At 39.8% G+C, this 20,437-nt stretch overlaps 1 protein-coding gene across 2 annotated transcripts; it reads right to left on the bottom strand.

Annotated features, from left to right (window-relative positions):
- Positions 1-2,105: 2,105 nt before the first annotated feature.
- LOC133624601 (arsenite methyltransferase-like) lies at positions 2,106-19,697 on the bottom strand. Of its 2 annotated transcripts, XM_061988298.2 has the most exons (11): positions 19,542-19,697; positions 19,181-19,214; positions 13,427-13,554; positions 13,215-13,365; positions 11,077-11,213; positions 10,909-10,978; positions 6,069-6,150; positions 5,864-5,995; positions 5,591-5,730; positions 5,402-5,524; positions 2,106-3,872 (listed from the first exon to the last, which is right to left on the bottom strand). In XM_061988298.2, exons 1-11 carry the CDS (start codon positions 19,556-19,558, stop codon positions 3,765-3,767), a joined length of 1,122 nt encoding a protein of 373 aa, XP_061844282.1. In that variant the 5' UTR covers positions 19,559-19,697; the 3' UTR covers positions 2,106-3,764. The 2 variants fall into 2 exon arrangements, with proteins under 2 accessions (XP_061844282.1, XP_061844283.1); XM_061988299.1 differs by lacking the exons at positions 10,909-10,978; positions 11,077-11,213.
- Between the last annotated feature and the right edge of the window lie 740 nt (positions 19,698-20,437).

The raw sequence follows: 20,437 nt of genomic DNA, 5'->3' as shown, positions 1-20,437 counted from the left end.
CGCTCTCACCTCATCCTGAACAAGACGTCGGCCTTCCTTCCCCCTAGTGTTCAGTTGGGGAGTTGGAAAGGATCCTAGCCCAGCTCGACCCTGTGTAACTGCTCCAACCAGGCTCCTGTGTCGCAGCCTTGCATCTGCCTCTTGAACTGCTTCCTCTGCCCTCCATTTCCTGCCAGTCCTCACTTGGATCCCTGCTTTGGCCACCTTCGGATCACTTGAGTCCCTGTACTGTACCACTTCTCTGGCTCTAGTTACCTTAAATTCCTTCTCCAAGGATTTGAAAGGTAACTGCAGTTTGTTGCTGTTCCCGTAGAGTGCAATGCTACTCAGGCTCTTAGGTAGTCCCAGCCATCTCCGGAGGTGGTTGCTGACCCTCCGCTCTAGGATCTCAACTGTCGAGATGGGGAACGAGTAGATGAGGAGGGGCCACAGGATCCTGGGAAGAATGTCATCCTGGTAAATCCAGGCTTTAAACTTCCCAGGTAAGCCTGACTTGTCCACGGATTTCAACCAGCCATCCAACTCGGCGCATGTCGACTGGATGGATGTTGTGTCTCTCAAAGGGCAGTCAAAAACCTTGCCCAAGCTCTTGACTGGCTTCCCTGAGATAGTTGGAATGGCCGTGCCTGTGATGTTAAACCGGAACTTGTCCTCCACCTTACCCTTCTTCAGCACCATTGGTCTGGATTTGGCGGGTTTGAAATGCATTTGGGCCCACTCTACCAACCTTTCAAATATATATATATATATACACACAGTATATATATATATATATATATATATAGATAGATAACGTGACATCAAGTGCGCACTCTGTCAGTCAATTAGTGCGTGAGGAATTTATATATATATATATACATACATATATATATATATATATATATTCATATATATATATATATATATATATACACTTATACATATATATGTACATATACAGTATATATATATATACATATATGTATATATATACATATACATACATATATATACATATATATGTATATATATATACATGCATATATATGTATATACATATATATATACATGCACATATATGTATATACATATATATATACATGCACATATATATATATATATATATATATATATATATATATATATATATATATATATATATATATATATATATATATACAGCCCGGCCCCCGGCCAAATTGTTTTAACCCAATGCGGCCCCCCGAGTCAAAAAATTTGGGAACCCCTGTCTTACTCATTTTATTCATGTATTTATTTGTATCTATTATATACAGTACAGGCCAAAGGTTTGGACACACCTTCTCATTCAATGTGTTTTCTTTATTTTCATGACTATGTACATTGTAGATAGTTACTGAAGGCATCACAACTATGAATGAACACATGTGGAGTTATGTACTTAACAAAAAAGGTGAAATAACTGAAAACATATTTTATATTCTAGTTTTTTCAAAATAGCCACCCTTTGCTCTGATTACTGCTTTGCACACTCTTGGCATTCTCTCGATGAGCTTCAAACACACCTGTGAAGTGAAAACCATTTCAGGTGACTACCTCTTGAGTAATAGTCCAAAAGTTTTATCTATTTCACCATCTACGGTTTGTAATATCATCAAAAGTTTCAGAGAATCTGAATTAAGCCGCAGTGGAGCCTGTGGCTTAATTTGACCGAACACGGGGAACCTTACCTGGCCCGGACACGGAAAGGATTGACAGATTGATGGCTTTTTCTCTGAATGAAATGCAGATTTAAAAAAATGTACCTTTTAAACGTATCGTTTTCTATTAGAAAATATTACAAAATGTAGGATGCCCTTGGTGAGGTTGTGATTCAATTGTTGGCATGTGCCAAGTGTGAAGGAGGATGCACATCATAATTCATAATCAACTCCTTTCTGAGTCGGTTAAGAAGTACTGACACCAGTTAAGTACTTTCTTTTTTTTTTTTTTAAATATAATGTTAAATAGTTACATTGAAATGTGGGCAATGTTCATTGTTAAAATGTCAGCAGTGATTCTTAACATTCAGAGTATATCAGTTTATAATATTTAAAAAAAAAAACCTATTCTAAAACAATGCATAGGACAAATAGGTGAGCCACATGTCATGTCTGTGTTGTTCAGGTTTTATTCTCAACTCAAATTAAAATCACAAATAATTTAGCCCAATGCGCCAGACTTGTCATTAAAACAATACAAATAAACACAAATGTTCTTTTGGTAACACTTTAGTATGGGGACAATTTGAACCATTAATTAGTTGCTTATTAACATGCAAATTACTAACATATTGTCTGTTAATTAGTCATTATTAAGTACTTATTAATGCCTTATTCTGCATGGCTTTATTATACAACCAGTAAGCCATTAACTAAGAGTCTTCCCTAAGCCTAACCCTAACCCTAACCCTATGTTAAGAAGCAACTAATTAATGGTTCATATGTTCCCAATACTAAAGTGTTCCCGTTCTTTTTAAGTGAACGGTTAAGAATGTACGTAATGACTTTGTGTACAGGTCCAGACTGAGTATAGAACAGAAGTTATGATGTAAACATTACTTTACGTCAGGGGTTTTCGAAGTCTAACACTTTTTGTGGGCCATCCTCCTCGGGGCCAAAGTATTTAAATGTGCAGCAACTCAGGGTTTTTCAGAGTCTAACATTATGCCTTGATGTCCTCTATGGGTTTTTGTCGCCATCTGGTGGGTTTAGAGCGTAACTAGTAGCTGTAGTTTTCAATGGCATTTTCTGTCTCAGCAACACACCAATGATACAACCCCATGCAGACCACAATATCATCGCTTCACGATTTGAAAACGATTATTACTGGTAGTAGTATTTACTGTCTTAATACAAAACAACAATCAACTTGATAAATAATATGATTTAATAATTTAGGAATCAGTCAACTATAAACATTGCAGTAAAAGAACAAAGCCAGGTATTGACAATTTAAGACTTGATTTGAAATGCGTTAACGTATCACGTCAATAAATTTGAAAGTTTATGATTTTTTTTTTTTATATATGTTACTTGCTATGTATACTAATTCACTTGATATATAGCACACATCGTTCCATTTATTAAGAACTGTGAGGCAGACAAATAGGACTGAGATGTATGTTCTGGAGAGAAGGGTCTAGCTGCAGCCGCAGACACAAGTCGCGCCCACAACAACGGAAGTGAACCATGTTTTAAAGACATACCCACAGTGGTGCTGACAAAGCGAGAGTGGACACTTGATTTGTAACGTGATCCAAGATGGAAGACGTTATTATTTTGGATGATGAATGTATTGCTTTTTCGGGTGATTATATGAAAACATAACCCCAACCAAAGCCCAAACCTAAACTGAGTCATACCAAAGACTATAAAAATGGGGCCCATTGCCTCCCTGCTTGGCACTCAGCGTCAAGGGTTGGAATTGGGGGTTAAATCACCAAAATGATTCCCGAGCGCGGCCAACGCTGCTGCTCACTGCTCCCCTCACTTCCCATGGGGTGGAACAAGGGGATGGGTCAAATGCAGAGGATAATTTCACCACACCCAGTGTGTGTGACTATCAGTGGTACTTTACCTTAACTTTACCTTATTTTCGGCAGTACTTCTTTTTTTCTGATTTCCGTGTTGCGTCTTGTCTCTCCAGCTTCATTTCCGTTGTCGTCACACCTGTGGCCGCGTCTTTAAGTGGACGCGACTTAAGAATGTCTGCGGCCGCAGCTATATGTGCTTTGTTCTGGACCATCGCTCCTTTCCCACAATCCATCACTTGCAGCAGGTCGCAGACTTTGTGCCGCAGCACCCCCCTGTGGCTGAACCTGGACCCTGTTTCAGCAGCTGCTCAGCCAGCTCAAAAGGATCTTCAGTGCCTGCCTGAATGACCAATTCAACGAAAAATAGATTACAATTTTGGATTAAATTATGTGAAGTTTCATAAAAAAATATCTGTGCAAACATCCATATTGCTGTTTCATTTCATACAAACAAGGTTGCATTCAACCAAGTCCATCAGTGGGGGTTTACTGGTAGCTGCGCTTAAGCTCTGTTACCAGACTCAGGGTTGCATATTATGACAGAAATGCATATACGAAGTGAAACAAAAGGCTTTCTATTTCAATATCAAAATCAAGCATTGTTGTACAATACCTACTATAAGCTTGATTTCAATTCAGAGACACAGTGTAAAGGTTGAACACCAAAGGATATTTCTAATCAAGATCAGGTTTGTTAATGAATATAGGTGTTGAATGACCATAAGGAGCTGATAAAATGACATTTTTAAGAGCTGGAGAAGAGAACATTCATTCCTGTTCAAGGTTCTCAGCATGACTCCACAGTCTGGTTAGGACTCTGAGACAGCTGCTTGACCTTGTGCTTTGAGAGTGTGTGTTTGTGAGAATGTTTTCCTCAAATGTGATTGTGCACACAGTGAGACGGCGGGCCTCTTTGGGTGTGTCCTCAATTTCAAACAGATAGCACGAACATGTTGACCTGTGGTAGGCATTTTGTGGCCCTAAAAGAGATTGTGTTTGTGGCCAAGTTTCGGTTTTTAATATCAGTGTAACACGCAAGGGGCTATAGGGCTGACTGTAGCCTAGTGAGTATTATATTGTAAAGGTGCTGTGTTGGTGGTATGCTCTATCTATAAAAAATATTCAATTTATAACTTCTTTGCGGGGAATTAATTTACCACAGCCAGGCACGGAACCAATTAAAAGCGATAAACAAGAGTTTACTGTATTACTCTTGGCGGCTAGAAGTAGATTTGGCGAAGTGTCTGCATAAGAGAACCAACAACAATTCAGTTGAAGTATGCTTATAATTAGATATTAAGAAATAATGCATTATTAATATTGTACAAGTTATGTCAATATTTGCATTTACTGCAAATAATTACGTATGAACAATAAACAAAAAGACTGCATTGATAAGTACAATTATTTTCAATCCGGTATGTTCAATAGTCATGTGTTTATATTCCAGATAATATCCTATGGTTGTATGAAAAGGTAAAATAAAAAAATAGGTTGATAGGTCCAAGGGGCAAGGAAAGTGACGCCAATTGAAAACTGCTATGCCGCTTGGGAATTAATGGAAAAAGTAACCAAAACACAATAAATGGGAAAAAAAATATGAAAAATAAATGTTATTAGAATGTATTTACTTAAGCAAAATGCTTGATTACAATATAAACTTAAATCGTACGATCGTTTTAGTCGTCAATCTTCAAAGCAATGCTGCGATGCTGCTAAACCAAACTAAAACTATTAAAAAGGACATGTTGACTCAAGAAAAGTTATGGTTGTGGCCCTGAACAACTGCATAGTGTTTATGCCAGGGGCCGGCCCTGCCTCTGCTCCTGAAAGTCATCATGTCTGCAAATTTTAAAGAGTATCACTAACCTTTGGTCGGACTCCGCAAGGTTCACAGGAGCCTCCTGGTGGCTGGAAAGTGAATTCCTGTGCAAATCTGGAATGGGTCAGAATGGAGGCGACTTCTGCGTCTACCTCCACCACTTGATCAGCCTGTCAGACAAAGATTAGGTTAAAAAAAAAAGTAACACCGGCTGATTCTGTTCTGAAGATACAAACCTTGAAGGTGTACTGACAGTCAAAGCGGAGGGTCTCCTCCGCCCCTGTGATGTTACCATTATACATGACTTTACATGGCTTGGTGCTGCCTTTAGGGACCTTAAACAGACGATATGTGGCAGAGACAAACTTGAAGTCACCTGTAATGCACAAATTATAGCACAACATCAAATTATTGAATTTTAAATAGATTCAAAGCAGATATTTAGGTTTTTTTCTAAAACAGAGATTTTTTTTTATTGCAATCTGCCTTGACAAGAAGAAGCCTCACACCTAGAATGTCCTGCAGTTCCTTGTTGTCGACAGTGATGATGCTGGCTTGAACAAGCCTCGGGGGGCTGAATCCTACTTCCTTGGCCAACTGTAGCAGATCTTTGAACCACAGCGCGCCACCTAAACACTCACCTGTCACCAGAGAACCACACTGAGGCATGTGTCTGCAGCTTTTGATCAGCAGTAGAACACTTGTCATGCGCACCCCACAGGACTTTGTGGTTTTTGATCTCCTCTGTTAGTCTTCCATTGCTGTAGACATCACTGAAGTATAACTCGCCACCTTCCTAAGCATCAGTAGAGAGTACAGTACAGGGTTAACATTCTTTAATGGCTTGGACGTAATTTCTGAATTTTCTCTTTTAGAAATGTTCAATGGATATGATGCATGATTATGTAAATCCCACAACATAATCACTGTGAAACCTTCACAAATTCAGTTGAATTTCAGTTGAAAGAACTGAAAATCTTTTTATAGTAAAACATTTTTATAAAGCTTATCTTATTACATTTACAATTAGCTAGTACTGTTGTAAATCATATGATGCATAAGAAACATTTACCTCTAATTACTTTAGTATCTATCAGTTATATTCTGATACTATACTAAGTATCGATAGTATCGACATCTAGAGAAGCTTTAGCGTTTAGCTTCTTGTGTCATCTGTGTGTGTAGCCATTCCTTTTCCTCAAGTGATAATGATAGCTTAAAAAAACTTTGTTTATTTTAATGGTGGCGAGGATGAATATTATAGAAGCCTTTCAGTATCGTTGGTGCTGTGGATACACGACACACTCTCAAATTGTAGCCGGTGTTCTGGTAAAACCCGCACACTTCTGCATGTGTGTAACAAGGAAAAGTAAAGGTAATTGTGTCTCCCTGAGCGTGCACCCATTTGGAAGGAATATTTCACGCGTCTACAATCTTTAGCCATTTAATCACTAAGACACAAGATTGGTTGGGCTCTGCAGCTATCAGCCAATCAGTTAAAAATCTGTATTTATTTAGTGCTTTGCTATACCTGGATTTATACCCAAAGCGCTCTAAATTATACATCACATTCACCCATTCACACACTGATGGTGGAAGCTGCAATGCAAGGCGCTAACCACGACCCATCAGGAGCAAGGGTGAAGTGTCTTGCCCAAAAACTGCGACTAGGATGGCGGAATCTGGAATCGAAGCTGGAACCCTCAAGTTGCTGGAATGGCCACTCTACCATCTGCGCCACAATGCCGCACAAATATCAGCTCTGATCAGATCCCACGATCAATTAATTTTAGGAGAACTTAATTTTTGGGGGGAATTTTGCCTATCATTTGCAATCCCTATGAGACAAGCACACATATGTTTTTGTTATGCATTCTTAACTCAGAAGCTTGCAAAAGTCAGCAAACAATGGAGGGTATAGCAGTCATTATGTCATTGCATCTATTCCAGGTATAAAGCGCTCTAAAAACATCCACAAACATTCATCAATGTTTTGTATACATGCTGTAAGTACCGTATTTTTCGGAGTATAAGTCGCTCCGGAGTATAAGTCGCACCGGCCGAAAATGCATAATAAAGAAGGTAAAAAACATACCGTATTTTCCGCACTATTAGCCGCACCTAAAAACCACAAATTTACTCAAAAGCTGACAGTGCGGCTTTTAACCCGGTGCGCTTTATATATGGATTAATATTACGATTCATTTTCATAAAGTTTCGATCTCGCAACTTCGGTAAACAGCCGCCATCTTTTTTCCCGGTAGAACAGGAAGCGCTTCTTCTTCTACGCAAGCAACCGCCAAGGTAAGCACCCGCCCCCATAGAACAGGAAGCGCTTCTTCTACTGTAAGCAAACCACCCGCCCCGGAAGAAGAAGCACGCGGTGCATGCTGGGATATGTGACGTTTCATTTCCATTTGTGTGTTTATGTAAAGACCCCAAAATGGCTCCTATTAAGTGTGTTGTCTGTCTAATTATAAATAATGCAGACGAGGCGTGTTAACTGAGTTCTCAACGTTTACTCACAGCGTGCTCATAACCACATTCTAACTGCCAGCATACAACAACGCTTCTCAGGGCTACCGCGCATGCTCGTCACTATCGTTGCATGCTGGGTAGTGTAGTTGTTATATTTGCTAGCTCATAACATCACATTAAGAGACACGCTTACGCGCTTAATTCAATACTCGCCGTCATTCCGGGTGGATTGACAAAAGACCTCCAGCCGCTAGATATTGGTGTCAACAGGGCATTCGAAGCTAGACTGCTAACTGCGTGGGAACAATGGATGACCGAAGGCGAACACACCTTCACTAAGACAGGGAGGCAGCGCCGGACGACATTCGCCCAACTTTTCAATTCGGACAACGAAGGAGAATAATTCGAGGGATTTATGAATGAAGAATAACTTCAGAAAGTGAGCGTTATGTTTATTTTGTGTGTTGTGACATTAACGTTCGAGCAACATTATGTTGCTATTGCTCTGCACTATTTTGAATTTTACTATGTTTGTGATTGCACATTTGCGTACATTTTGGGAGTGAACAGAGTTGTTAGAACGCTGGTTTTTAATATATTATTCAAGTTTGACTGACCTATCTGACTGTTTTTTTGACATTCCTTTAGCGCAGTTAGATGCGGCTTACAACACCGGGCGGCTTATAGGTGGACAAAGTTTTGAAATATGCCGTTCATTGAAGGCGCGGCTTTTAACCCAGGGCGCCTTATGGTGCGGAAAATACGGTATATAAGTCGCACTGGAGTATAAGTCGCATTTTTTGGGGAAATTTATTTGATAAAACCCTACACTAAGAATATACATTTGAAAGGCAATTTAAAATAAATAAAGAATAGTGAACAACAGGCTGAATAAGTGTACTTTATATGAGGCATAAATAACCAACTGAGAACGTGCCTGGTATGTTAACGTAACATATTATGGTAAGAGTCATTCAAATAACTATAACATATAGAACATGCTATACGTTTACCAAACAATCTGTCACTCTTAATCGCTAAATCCCATGACATCTTATACGTCTAGTCTCTTACGTGAATGAACTAAATAATATTATTTGATATTTTACGGTAATGTGTTAATAATATCACACATAAGTCGCTCCTGAGTATAAGTTGCACCCCTGGCCAAACTATGAAAAAAACTGTGACTTATAGTCCGAAAAATACGGTATGTATGTAATGTAGTACAGGTATGTTCATAATAACATGTAATACTTATGTAATTTGCTCATTTTAAGTATACGGCAGCGTATTAATTTCACAGACGCATCACAGTGTTCGCTATTTCCTTCAACAGTAACAATTGCTACCAATCATGGCAGACTTCATGAGCGACAACAACGACTACTTTGGGACAAATGATGATCCAGAGGCTCATAATTTTGAGTCTGAATATACAGAGGATGAGCTACAAGTTTTAGAAGCTGAGTGACAAGCAGATTCACCAAGTAGCACTATTGCTAAATAATAAACAAGAAATACAAACTACAGACATAAAAGAACAAACACTTAGACTTGTCACAATTTGTTGTTGGTGACGGACCCCAAGATGCAGAGAAGGCAGGCTTGGTAAAAGAAAACATGGCTTAATTTAACATTTTGGCGGCATCTAGTCAAAATAAAATATTTGCGTATTTGCTGCTGAGAGCTCAGTAACAGTGGAGCTGCTGGAAGTGGACTAATGACTAGAATGGAAATGTACGATTTCGGCTATGCATCCGTAACACAGCCGGAACGCAAGCAAACTTGGTGAAATGTATTGGAAAATTTGCATTATTCCTTGTTTTACTTTTTTTAAGATGAACTTGCGAAACCTGTCCATAGTGGCCAGTTTTGCTATTTCCCTTGAGTGGTCGCTATAGACTGTAGTGATGTATCAGACTTGCAATGTCATCAACACTGTAATAATCGCACACTTACATGGAAACATCAATGTTTTAATGTTTTTTTAAACTAATTCGTAAATAATACGCATGAGCGTCTACCACTGCACAAAATGTAAGAAATTAAACATGATACACATTTCTTATGACAAAAACTGAAAAACTGAGTTGTACTTGCTTACGCACAAACGCACGTTATTGCGTCATGGCCAATTATGCAAATTAGACAATAATACAGCTAGGGATGGGTCCTGAATCGGGTATTTATTTTGGCACCGACCGAATCCGCCGGTCCTACTTGACACCGATTTTTACGTACAATCTTAAGGTACCTGAGTTGCGCGTGACGTCCTGCCCGGTTGCCGGCTCTTCGCACTTCGGCACTTAGTGATCACTCAAGCAGCACTGAGAACAGACTCAGTCAAACTACCTCTAGGTAATGTTGTAATTTTCAATGCCAACAAAGACACTGAATCGAAAAACGCTCCACCGTAAGTTAAGTAGGACTCCACTTTTCCAAAAGTGTTCTATCTTGATGCTAATATACATCAGCTTTGCTATTGACATGCTACTGATTAGCATGAGCAATTTTACATCGCGATTTCAACCCTTCCAAATTTGTTAATGAAAACCACAACTGAGATAAAGGTTACACTCAAACAACTGGTTGCGTACAGAAGTACAATACTTATATTATTAACACTTTTTGGGGCTCAATAAAAGACTACATTCAGAAAAGACTGAACTGACAAGCCAACACACCATAAACCATACACTACTGCCATCTAATGTCTTGGACTTGCAACTTATTGTCATACTTGCAAATAAGACTCAGAAATGTGATAATACGACAACATATAACAACTCGACATCATAATTAGCTACGTTTTAAATGTTGCAATAAAAATTTGATTTTATTATCAAAAACAAATACGGTAATATTAACTAACACATACACAAGTATCGAAAATTGGTACCCTTGAGCACCAGTATCATTCCCTTATGCCACAGATGATCAAATACTGTATGTATAACAGTCTCTATTCAAGTTTCAGGTTTGTTGATTAAAGAACACAACATTTTTTGAATGAATTGTTTTTGGCTCCTTTTCCAACCTAGTCAAGATTTTTGTCCTGTTTGGTTTATTGTACCTTGAGCACACTGTGGGCTTCAGTCAGGACTTGTTTCTTATCAGGCGAAAGATTCACCACACAGTTGGAGCTAAGTGATAAAAGTGACATTTGATTATTGTAAATAAATATATCAAATTACACAGCTTTAAATTGTGAGAGCAAGTGATGAGAAAAAATCCATCTTACATGATGATATCAAAAGAGTTCTTTTCCAGACCAGCCTCTGTTAAGGCCTCGATGTAACCAAGGACGAAAGTCACATTGGGCTTCTTGTAGCCAAACTCCTTCATGTGAAAATCCACATGTTTCCTGGCTACTTCAAGCTAGAAAACAACAGACATGTACACTTGAGGTCAGTGTGCAGAATATATTATGCAGTTTATATATATATATATATATATATATATATATATATATATATATAATATATATATATAAATATATACACACACACACACACACACACACATACATACAGTACATACATATATATATATATATATACTGTATGTATGTATATATATATATATATATATATATATATATATATACACACAGGTATATATACATACATATACTGTATGTATATATATATATATATATCCATCCATCCATCCATTTTCTACCGCTTATTCCCTTTGGGGTCGCGGGGGGCTCTGGAGCCTATCTCAGCTACAATCGGGCGGAAGGCGGTGTACACCCTGGACAAGTCGCCACCTCATCGCAGGGCCAACACAGATAGACAGACAACATTCACATTCACATTCACACACTAGGGCCAATTTAGTGTTGCCAATCGACCTATCCCCAGGTGCATATCTTATATATATATATATATATATATATATATATATATATATATATATATATATATATATATATATATATATATATATATATATATTCCTGTTTAGCGCGCTTACTTTGTTTCTTACTTTTGACTCTACCTTTGCTTCTTAAGTGCTGTTCTCATCACCTGCGGGTGATTAGTGATTATTGTTCTCACCTGCTGCCAATGATTATCTGAGGGCGTTATAAGCCAGCTTCATGGGTTCATTGCTTTTGTTATGGATGTTTTTGAGATGCAACTTTTGGATGTACTGTAAGCTCTCTGTTGACTTAGGTTTTGAGACGTCTCCTACAACTACAGGACCAGTATTGTGCTGTTGAAGCAAGACAGTTTTAAAAATGTTTGTGAAAGGGTCCCCTCTTAAGAGATTTTGGCTAAAAAAAGGTTTAAAAAAATATTTTTTTTCTGCCATTTTCGGGGTTTGTTGGGACTCCTCATGAGGTTTTGAGATGTCTCTTACAACTAAAGGACCAGTATTGTGTTTTTGAAGCAAGACATTTTTTTTTATGTTTGTGTAAGGGTCCCCCCTTACGACATTTTAGCAAAGACATTTTTTTTTTAGAAAATATGCATTTTCTGGTTTTGTCGTGACTCCTGATGAGGTTTTGAGACGTCTCCTACAACTACAGGACCAGTAGTGTGCTGTTGAAGCAAGACATTTAGTTTTATTTTTGTGTAAGGGTCACCCCTACGACATTTAAGCCAAAAAATGTATTTTAAAAAATGTGCATTTTCTGCCATTTTCGGGACTCCTGGTGAGGTTTTGAGACGTCTCCTGCAACTACAGGACCAGTATTGTGCTGTTGAAGCAAGATAATTGTTTTAATGGCCGTGCTGGTGATATAAATGATATGTTATCATAATAATGATACATATTCTGTTATTGTGATCAATTTTGTTGTTTTTTCGCTGTTATTGATATAAGCGGTAGAAAATGGATGGATGGATGGATGGATGTTGCTATTATGTTTTCCTTCATTTAGTATTGTATTAATTAAGTGTTGTATTTGTATGTCTTCTAAATTGCTTTGTACATTTGTCTCCTAAGTATTTTAAGGCTGTAATTGCTCTAATTATTTTATTAGATTGATTAACATTCTGTGTGATTTTGTAAATAAAAAATAAAAAATGAACTTAGGAAAAAAACTTAATATTTTGCAGCAAATTTAATATAATAAAAACACCCAAGCCCTCCTGTTGTATAAAGAAACTTGGACTGGTGTGAACACATTGATATTTTAAACTTCTAAAGGCCACCATCCATTGCAGTGGACCATTGTATTTTGCATGACAGGAATATTATTTTCTGAAATTTATAACTAACCATAAACAAATGTCCACAACAGATGATGCTGGTTCTCAAAATAAGAATGATAGTGACAGTCTTTAGCATTTATGGAAATATGGCCCTGAATTGCCCTGGCCTAGTGTGAGCACTAAATTAATTGTGTTGATCGAACACTCGGTAGTCTACCTGATCCTCAGTCATGTCGATACCAGTGACATGGCCCGTCTCTCCCACCAGCTGACTCAGCATATAGCAGTCTCTACCACTCCCACTGCCCAGGTCCAGAATCCTGCAGCCCTCCAAACACTCTGGTACCACCAGACCGCAACCATAGTATCTAAAGAACCGAGAAGCCCGTTCAGGAATATTACCGATATGTCAATATATGCAAAGACAACCTGTCGGTGACATCGGGATGGACTTTCTTCAGAGCTTGGAGGATGAATTTTGGGAGCGGCCGGGCTGGAGCCACACAGGCATTGCTCTTCAGGTCTGAGGTGTTCTTCAACGTCTTTCCATAATAATCCTACATGAGAAGACAGATATGATGACGTCACAGAGTGACGTTCGGTCAGTGCATTTATGTGAGAACAACATTTCCCAACCATTTTAAGGTCCCTGTGACTCCCAAACAATTTGCCATTGTATTTGATGCCATTCCAACAGGTGTTGTTAAGTTGTACAGGGGTTATTCATTTCCTCTTTCTGCCGTAACAATTGTGAATGATCCACTTGACACTCCTTCTTTTTGATCAGAAAAATAACACAAAAATCCACAGCTTATTCCAAAATGATTGTGTGTCTGTCTCCTATGTAATTGCGCTCTGGAATAATGTTGTGAATGACATCTGCTGGGTCAAAAACGTGGTGTCTTCCTAACAGGTATTTACTTACGAACAAAGTCAAAGAGATTTATTTCAAAATCATTCATGGTTATTACCCTTTAAAGACTGTGATGGTTAGATACAAGAAGGACATTGATGTTACCTGCACCTTATTTAATATGCATCCAGAGACTGTTTACCACCTGTTTTGGACTTATGAAAGCACTCGGTCACTATGGCAAGGCATCGGTCGTTTCATCTCGGACAATATTCATGACAAATGTGTGCTTTGTCTTAAAGATGTGCTATTTGGATATAGACAGTATGAGAAAACATTTGAAAAGGAATTTTACCTTTACAACTTCATTATACTATTGGCTAAGTTTTATAGTCATACATGTAAGGTTCTCAATACCCGACCTGTTTTTTGTGCCTTTAAAAAAAAAAACAGAACTTTACTTTAAAACGCTTTCTACCTCTAACAACCAAAAAGCTGTGAAAACTATGATGCTGTGTTCCAAATTTGGACTATTGACGGAACTTGTGTGAGTCTATGGCTTTACACATTGCTAAATATACATCCATATATATATATATATATAAATATATATATATATATATATATATATATATATATATATATATATATATATATATATATATATATATATATATACACACACACACACACACACATATATTTATATATACTGTATATATATATATAGTACTATAATACACCTTATGGTGCAACCTGGACACATCATCAGTGATTCTCCCGGGGTCATAGGGTGTTTTGGGTCTTAATCAAACACCCTCACCCGGGCGACCCAGCCAAGGATGATCAGTCCCTCGACTTGTGTCCAGGTAGCGCACTACGCCACGCGTTCCCCCTCCTCAACCAGAGCCAACGTGAGGCCTTTTCAGACGCTTCCAAGATGTTTTTTATGGCTCTTCGCCTGTGCAGTCCACTAATCCCAAGGATCCCCAGGACCCGGTGTGAGGACTTGCCTGCAAAACCCCTGCAGCCCACCTCAATAGGCTCGCAGCGGGCCTTCCACCCGTTCCTCTGGCAATCAGCCACAAGATCTGCATACTTCGCCCTCTTCCTTTCCTGAGATTCCTCCATTCTGTCCTCCCAGGAGACAGTTAGCTCAAGGAGCACCACCTGCTTGCTGGTTCCAGACATCAACACTGGCCGGAGTGTTGTAGTTGCGATGATGTCTGGGAAACGCAACTGCCTTCCTAGGTCAACCAAGAGCTGCCAGTCCCTTGCTGTTGTTAGCAGGCCCCCCTGGGTCTTCTTGGAGGGTTGAGGTTTCTCTCCTGCTCGGACAAAGGTAATTGTGCTCTTGGTTGGGTGTTGCCACTTACCGGTGTTGATGCCAGTGCAGATGGTGTCTGCTATTGCCCGCAGGACCTGGTCGTGGCACCACCGATACCTGCCATCTCCCAAAACCTTTGAGCAACAGCTGAGGATGTGTTCTAATGATCCTCTTTTCTGACAGAGCTGGCACAAAGATGTGTATATCAGGCCCCAGGTGAATAGGTCAGCAGGGATTGGGAGGACATCATAAACTGACTGGACCAAGAACTTAAACTGGTGTGGCTCCGCTTTCTAGAGTTCAGTCCAGGTGATCTTGCGACCAGCTATGTGCTCCCACTTGGTCCAGGCCCCCTGCTTGCTCATTCCCACCACTCTGCTGAAGCGAGCCTCCTCCACCTCAGCGCGAACCTCCTCTTGGACAAGCTTTCGCCTTTCCTTTCCTTTGGCTCTGCTGTAGCTTTGTTTGGTGTTGCTACCCAGCCCAGCCCGACCAGTCGCTATGGTTCCCACCATGGTACTGTGCCGCAGCCTCGCCTCTGCCCGCTCCACTGCATCCTGGGCACGCCACTTCCTTCCTGTTCTGACCTCCACACCTGCTGAAGATATTTTCCCATCAGCAGAATCTCTGTAGTGCAGGACTTCTCTGGCCCAGGAAACCTTGAACTTCTCTGCCAGACTACTGAAAGGGAGCTGCAGCTTGGTGTTGTGCCCAAACAAAGCAATGCTGCTCAGGCTCCGTGGGAGACCCAGCCACCTGCGCAGGGACGAGCTGATCTTCCTCTCAAATCCCTCCACGAAGGTCATTGGGAATTTGTACTTCAGCAGCGGCCAGAGGAGACGAGGCAGGATGCCATGCTGATATATCCAGGCCTTGAACTTCCAGGAAGTCCTGATTTGTCCACAGCTGAGAGCCACATGTTGAGGTGATCGCTGGTAGCTTGACGTGCAGCGGTATCCTTCAGATCACTTGCCCAGGCTCTTCACCGGCTTTTCTGACACAGATGGAATTTGGGTGTCTGCCAGACTGAAGCGAAAGTGGTCGGTTACCTTTACTTTCCTCAAGACCAAGGACCTGGACTTAGAGGGCTTGAAACTCATTCTTGCCCAACTAATGAGTCCATCAAGGCCTTGAAGGAGCCATCAGCATCCAGACACTGATGTTGTGGTTACCGTGAGATTATCCATGGATGCTCTAATCGGAGGTTGCCGGGTGCCGGAATTGGACAAAGGGCCTCTGCACTCTACTTCCGCAGACTTCACGAGCATATTCCTGACCAGTGCAAACAGGGACACAGAGATTGTACAGCCTGTGATGATGCCTTTCTCCAGACGATGCCAATCTGATGTTGAAGTGCCAGAGGACACCCTCAGACTAAAGTTGTTGTAATAGTCGAGGATGAGATTGTGAATCTTCTCTGGAACGTGGTATCTGCTCAGAGACAATTCCACCAACTTGTGTGGAATTGATCCATAAGCATTGGCGAGGTACAGCCACAGTATTGTCAAATCGCCTCTGTTCTCTCACGCCTCACGTATCAGCTGTGTTTCCACGCCAGTGTGTTCGATGCACCCTGGAACTCCTGGGACTCCTCCCTTCTGCACCGAGGTGTCAATATAGGTGTTCTGCAGGAGAAATCCCATGAGGCGATTGGAAACGAACTTGAAGAAGGTCTTGCACTCAACACAGAGGAGGGAGATTGTCCTGAACTGCTCGACGTTCCTTGCGTTTTCCTCCTTGGGAATCCATACTCCCTCTGCATACGTCCACTGCTGAGGTACTTTCCCTCTTTTCCAGATATATATATTGATTGATTGATTGATTGATTGGAACTTTTATTTGTAGATAGGGATGTGGAGCGGGTTGGGGGCGGGGGGTAGGTTAGGTTGCTATCAGCATATTTCAGTCATCAACAAGTTCATCATCTGAGAAATGGACATTGTAACAGTGTAGGTCTCACTTGGTAAGATATGTACAGCGAGCAGTGAACATAGTGAGCTCAGAAAGCATAAGAAAAAGTATATACATTTGATTATTTACAATCCGGGGAGGTGGGATATGGTGGGGGGAGGGGGTTAGGCTAGGGTTGTAGCTGCCTGGAGGTGTTCTTTTAGTGAGGTTTTGAAGGAGGATAGAGATGCACTTTCTTTTACACCTGTTGGGAGTGCATTCCATATTGATGTGGCATAGAAGGAGAATGAGTTAAGACCTTTGTTAGATCGGAATCTGGGTTTGACGTGGTTTGTGGAGCTCCCCCTGGTGTTGTGGTTATGGCGGTCATTTACGTTCTGGAATTAGTTCGACATGTACTTCGGTATCAGGGAGGTGTAGCAAATTTTATAGACTAGGCTCAGTGCAAGTTGTTTTACTCTGTGCTCCACCCTGAGCCAAGTGGGTAGGAGTGAGGTGGGATCTGGGGTGGAGGTCTTGTTCTGGGATGTTTGGAGTCTAGATTTGAAGGTTTTGGAGGTGCTGGGGTACCAGAAAGTGCAAGCGTAATCGAAAAAAAAAAAGGGTTGAATGAGAGTTCCCGCTAGAATCGTCATGGTGCTTTTGTTGACCAGAGAGGAGATTCTGTAGAGAAATCTTGTTCGTTGGTTGACTTTTTTTATTACCTTGGTTGCCATTTTATCACAGGAAAGATTAGCCTCTAGAATGTAACCTAGGTAAGTGACCTCATCTTTCTTGGTGATAACAATGTCACCCACTTTAATAGTGAAGTCACTGACTTTCTTAAGGTTAATAATATATATATATATATATATATATATATATATATACACTGTATATGTGAGAACAACAAACAAATCACATGAGAATGAACTTTACTGGCTGAGACAAAACTCCCCTAGTAGCCTACCCACTAAATGATATAAGAATATATAGCCAAAATATACAGCTTTTTATACAAACCCTGTTTCCATGAGTTGGGAAATTGTGCTAGATGTAAATATAAACAGAATACAATGATTTGCAAATCCTTTTCAACCCATATTCAATTGAATGCACTACAAAGACAAGATATATGATGTTGATACTCATAAACTTTATTTTTTTTTGCAAATAATAATTAACTTAGAATTTCATGGCTGCAACACGTGCCAAAGTAGTTGGGAAAGGGCATGTTCACCACTGTGTTACATGGCCTTTCCTTTTAACAACACTCAGTAAACGTTTGGGAACTTAGGAGACACATTTTTTAAGCTTCTCAGGTGGAATTCTTTCCCGTTCTTGCTTGATGTACAGCTTAAGTTGTTCAACAGTCCGGGGGTCTCCGTTGTGGTATTTTAGGCTTCATAATGTGCCACACATTTTCAATGGGAGACAGGTCTGGACTACAGGCAGGCCAGTCTAGTACCCGCACTCTTTTACTATGAAGCCACGTTGATGTAACACGTGGCTTGGCATTGTCTTGCTGAAATAAGCAAGGGCGTCTATGGTAACGTTGCTTGGATGGCAACATATGTTGCTCCAAAACCTGTATGTACCTTTCAGCATTAATGGCGCCTTCACAGATGTGTAAGTTACCCATGTCTTGGGCACTAATACACCCCCATACCATCACAGATGCTGGCTTTTCAACTTTGCGCCTATAACAATCCGGATGGTTCTTTTCCTCTTTGGTCCGGGGGACACGACATCCAGTTTCCAAAAACAATTTGAAATGTGGGATGTTCCAAATAAGTGTTTGATGAGCATTCCTCAACTTTATCAGTATTTATTGCCACCTTTCCCAACTTCTTTGTCACGTGTTGCTGGCATCAAATTCTAAAGTTAATGATTATTTGCACACAAAAAAAATGTTTATCAGTTTGAACATCAAATATGTTGTCTTTGTAGCATATTCAACTGAATATGGGTTGAAAATGATTTGCAAATCATTATTCCGTTTATATTTACATCGAACACAATTTCCCAACTCATATAAAAACGGGGTTTGTAAGTATAAGACATGGGAAGTGAGTCGGTACAATCATTTTTAAACATGCTTTATCCTACGTACCTTGACATCCAGGTGAATGGTGGTGTCCACGAAGCTTTGAAAAACAATGAAATAATTATAAACTATATTAATAATAAGTCATATCGCTTCTTGTACAGCAGCTGATAACACCCGCATGCTAACCGCAGCTAGCTCAAAATATATAGTTTTAAATAAATTGAATCAAATGTGTGTTTTGCTATGTATTTGTACTACAACTTGGTGAGTCAAATGATAAATATGTCATTTTTATTTTTAAAGTTGCGCATATATATAAGCAGTTTGTGTCGTGTCATGTAAACATATAGCAACGATGGCCACTAGCATAACATGCTCTAAGCTAAGCTAACGACAAGATGTTGTGTTTGTAGATTGTTCTTACCTTGTTTTATCCGACATAGCGGGTAAAAGTCCAGAATAAGCAGGAAAAAGTCGTTTAGTAAAAGTTGTGTTGCTGTGAGCTTGAACTGCGAGGACATGAGTCTGCTTGAAGGTACAGGTGGGCGGGGAGGTGTCGATACCAGGGTGGTAGCAGTATCGGAACAATACTAGGAGGTACAGGTGGGCGGGTCACCGTGTCGATACCACGGTGGTAGCAGTGTCGGAACAATACTAGGAGGCTATGGTTATGTTTTACCAGCGCACTGTTGTGTTTATTTTGACCCATATATGTTTGTTGTTGTTGTTGTTGTTTTAGTCATATTGTTGATATTGTTTACAATATCAGGGAATACATTTTTGAGGAAAAAAGGCTTTGTTAAGAACCAATAATTTTGGCTTTTGTTTACTTATTTTTTTCCGCTTTAACAATTGCATGTAGTAAAAAGAAGGAATTGAGATATTTGGTTGATATAGTAACATGTCTTATATTGCTGTGTTTGTCTATTGGGTCAGGTCGGGGGCAGCGACCCGCGGCTCCATGGAGCTTTTTCAAAAATGTATGGAAATAGTAAAAAAAAAAATGGGGTAAAAAATATATTTTTTGTTGTAATATGGATTCTGTAGGACAAACACGACACAAACCTTCCTAATTGTTAGAAAGCCCACTGTTTGTGTTTATGATTCACTGATGAAGAGTATTTGGCGAGCGCCGTTTTGTCCTACTAATTTCAGCGGCCCTTGAACTCACCGTTGTGTGAATGTGACTCAACAGTTTATTTACATGGACGACTTTCTCCGACGCTGCCACAGAAAGACGTGTTTTATGCCACTCCTTTGTCTCATTTTGTCCACCAAACGTTTTATACTGTGCGTGAATGCACAAAGGTGACCTTTGTT

The sequence above is a fragment of the Nerophis lumbriciformis genome, linkage group LG27 (genome assembly GCF_033978685.3).
Source record: "Nerophis lumbriciformis linkage group LG27, RoL_Nlum_v2.1, whole genome shotgun sequence".
Classification (NCBI taxonomy): domain Eukaryota; kingdom Metazoa; phylum Chordata; class Actinopteri; order Syngnathiformes; family Syngnathidae; genus Nerophis; species Nerophis lumbriciformis.
The sequence above is the reverse complement of the archived record's forward strand: the minus strand, read 5'-3'. Positions and strand labels throughout refer to the sequence as shown.

Coding starts and splice junctions, on each gene's coding strand:
- LOC133624601 (XM_061988298.2), bottom strand. Junction 13,555..19,180: donor CCATTCACCTGGATGTCAAG/GTACGTAGGATA, acceptor CTTCTCATGTAG/GATTATTATGGAAAGACGTT. Junction 3,873..5,401: donor CTTGCGGAGTCCGACCAAAG/GTTAGTGATACT, acceptor TTGGTCATTCAG/GCAGGCACTGAAGATCCTTT.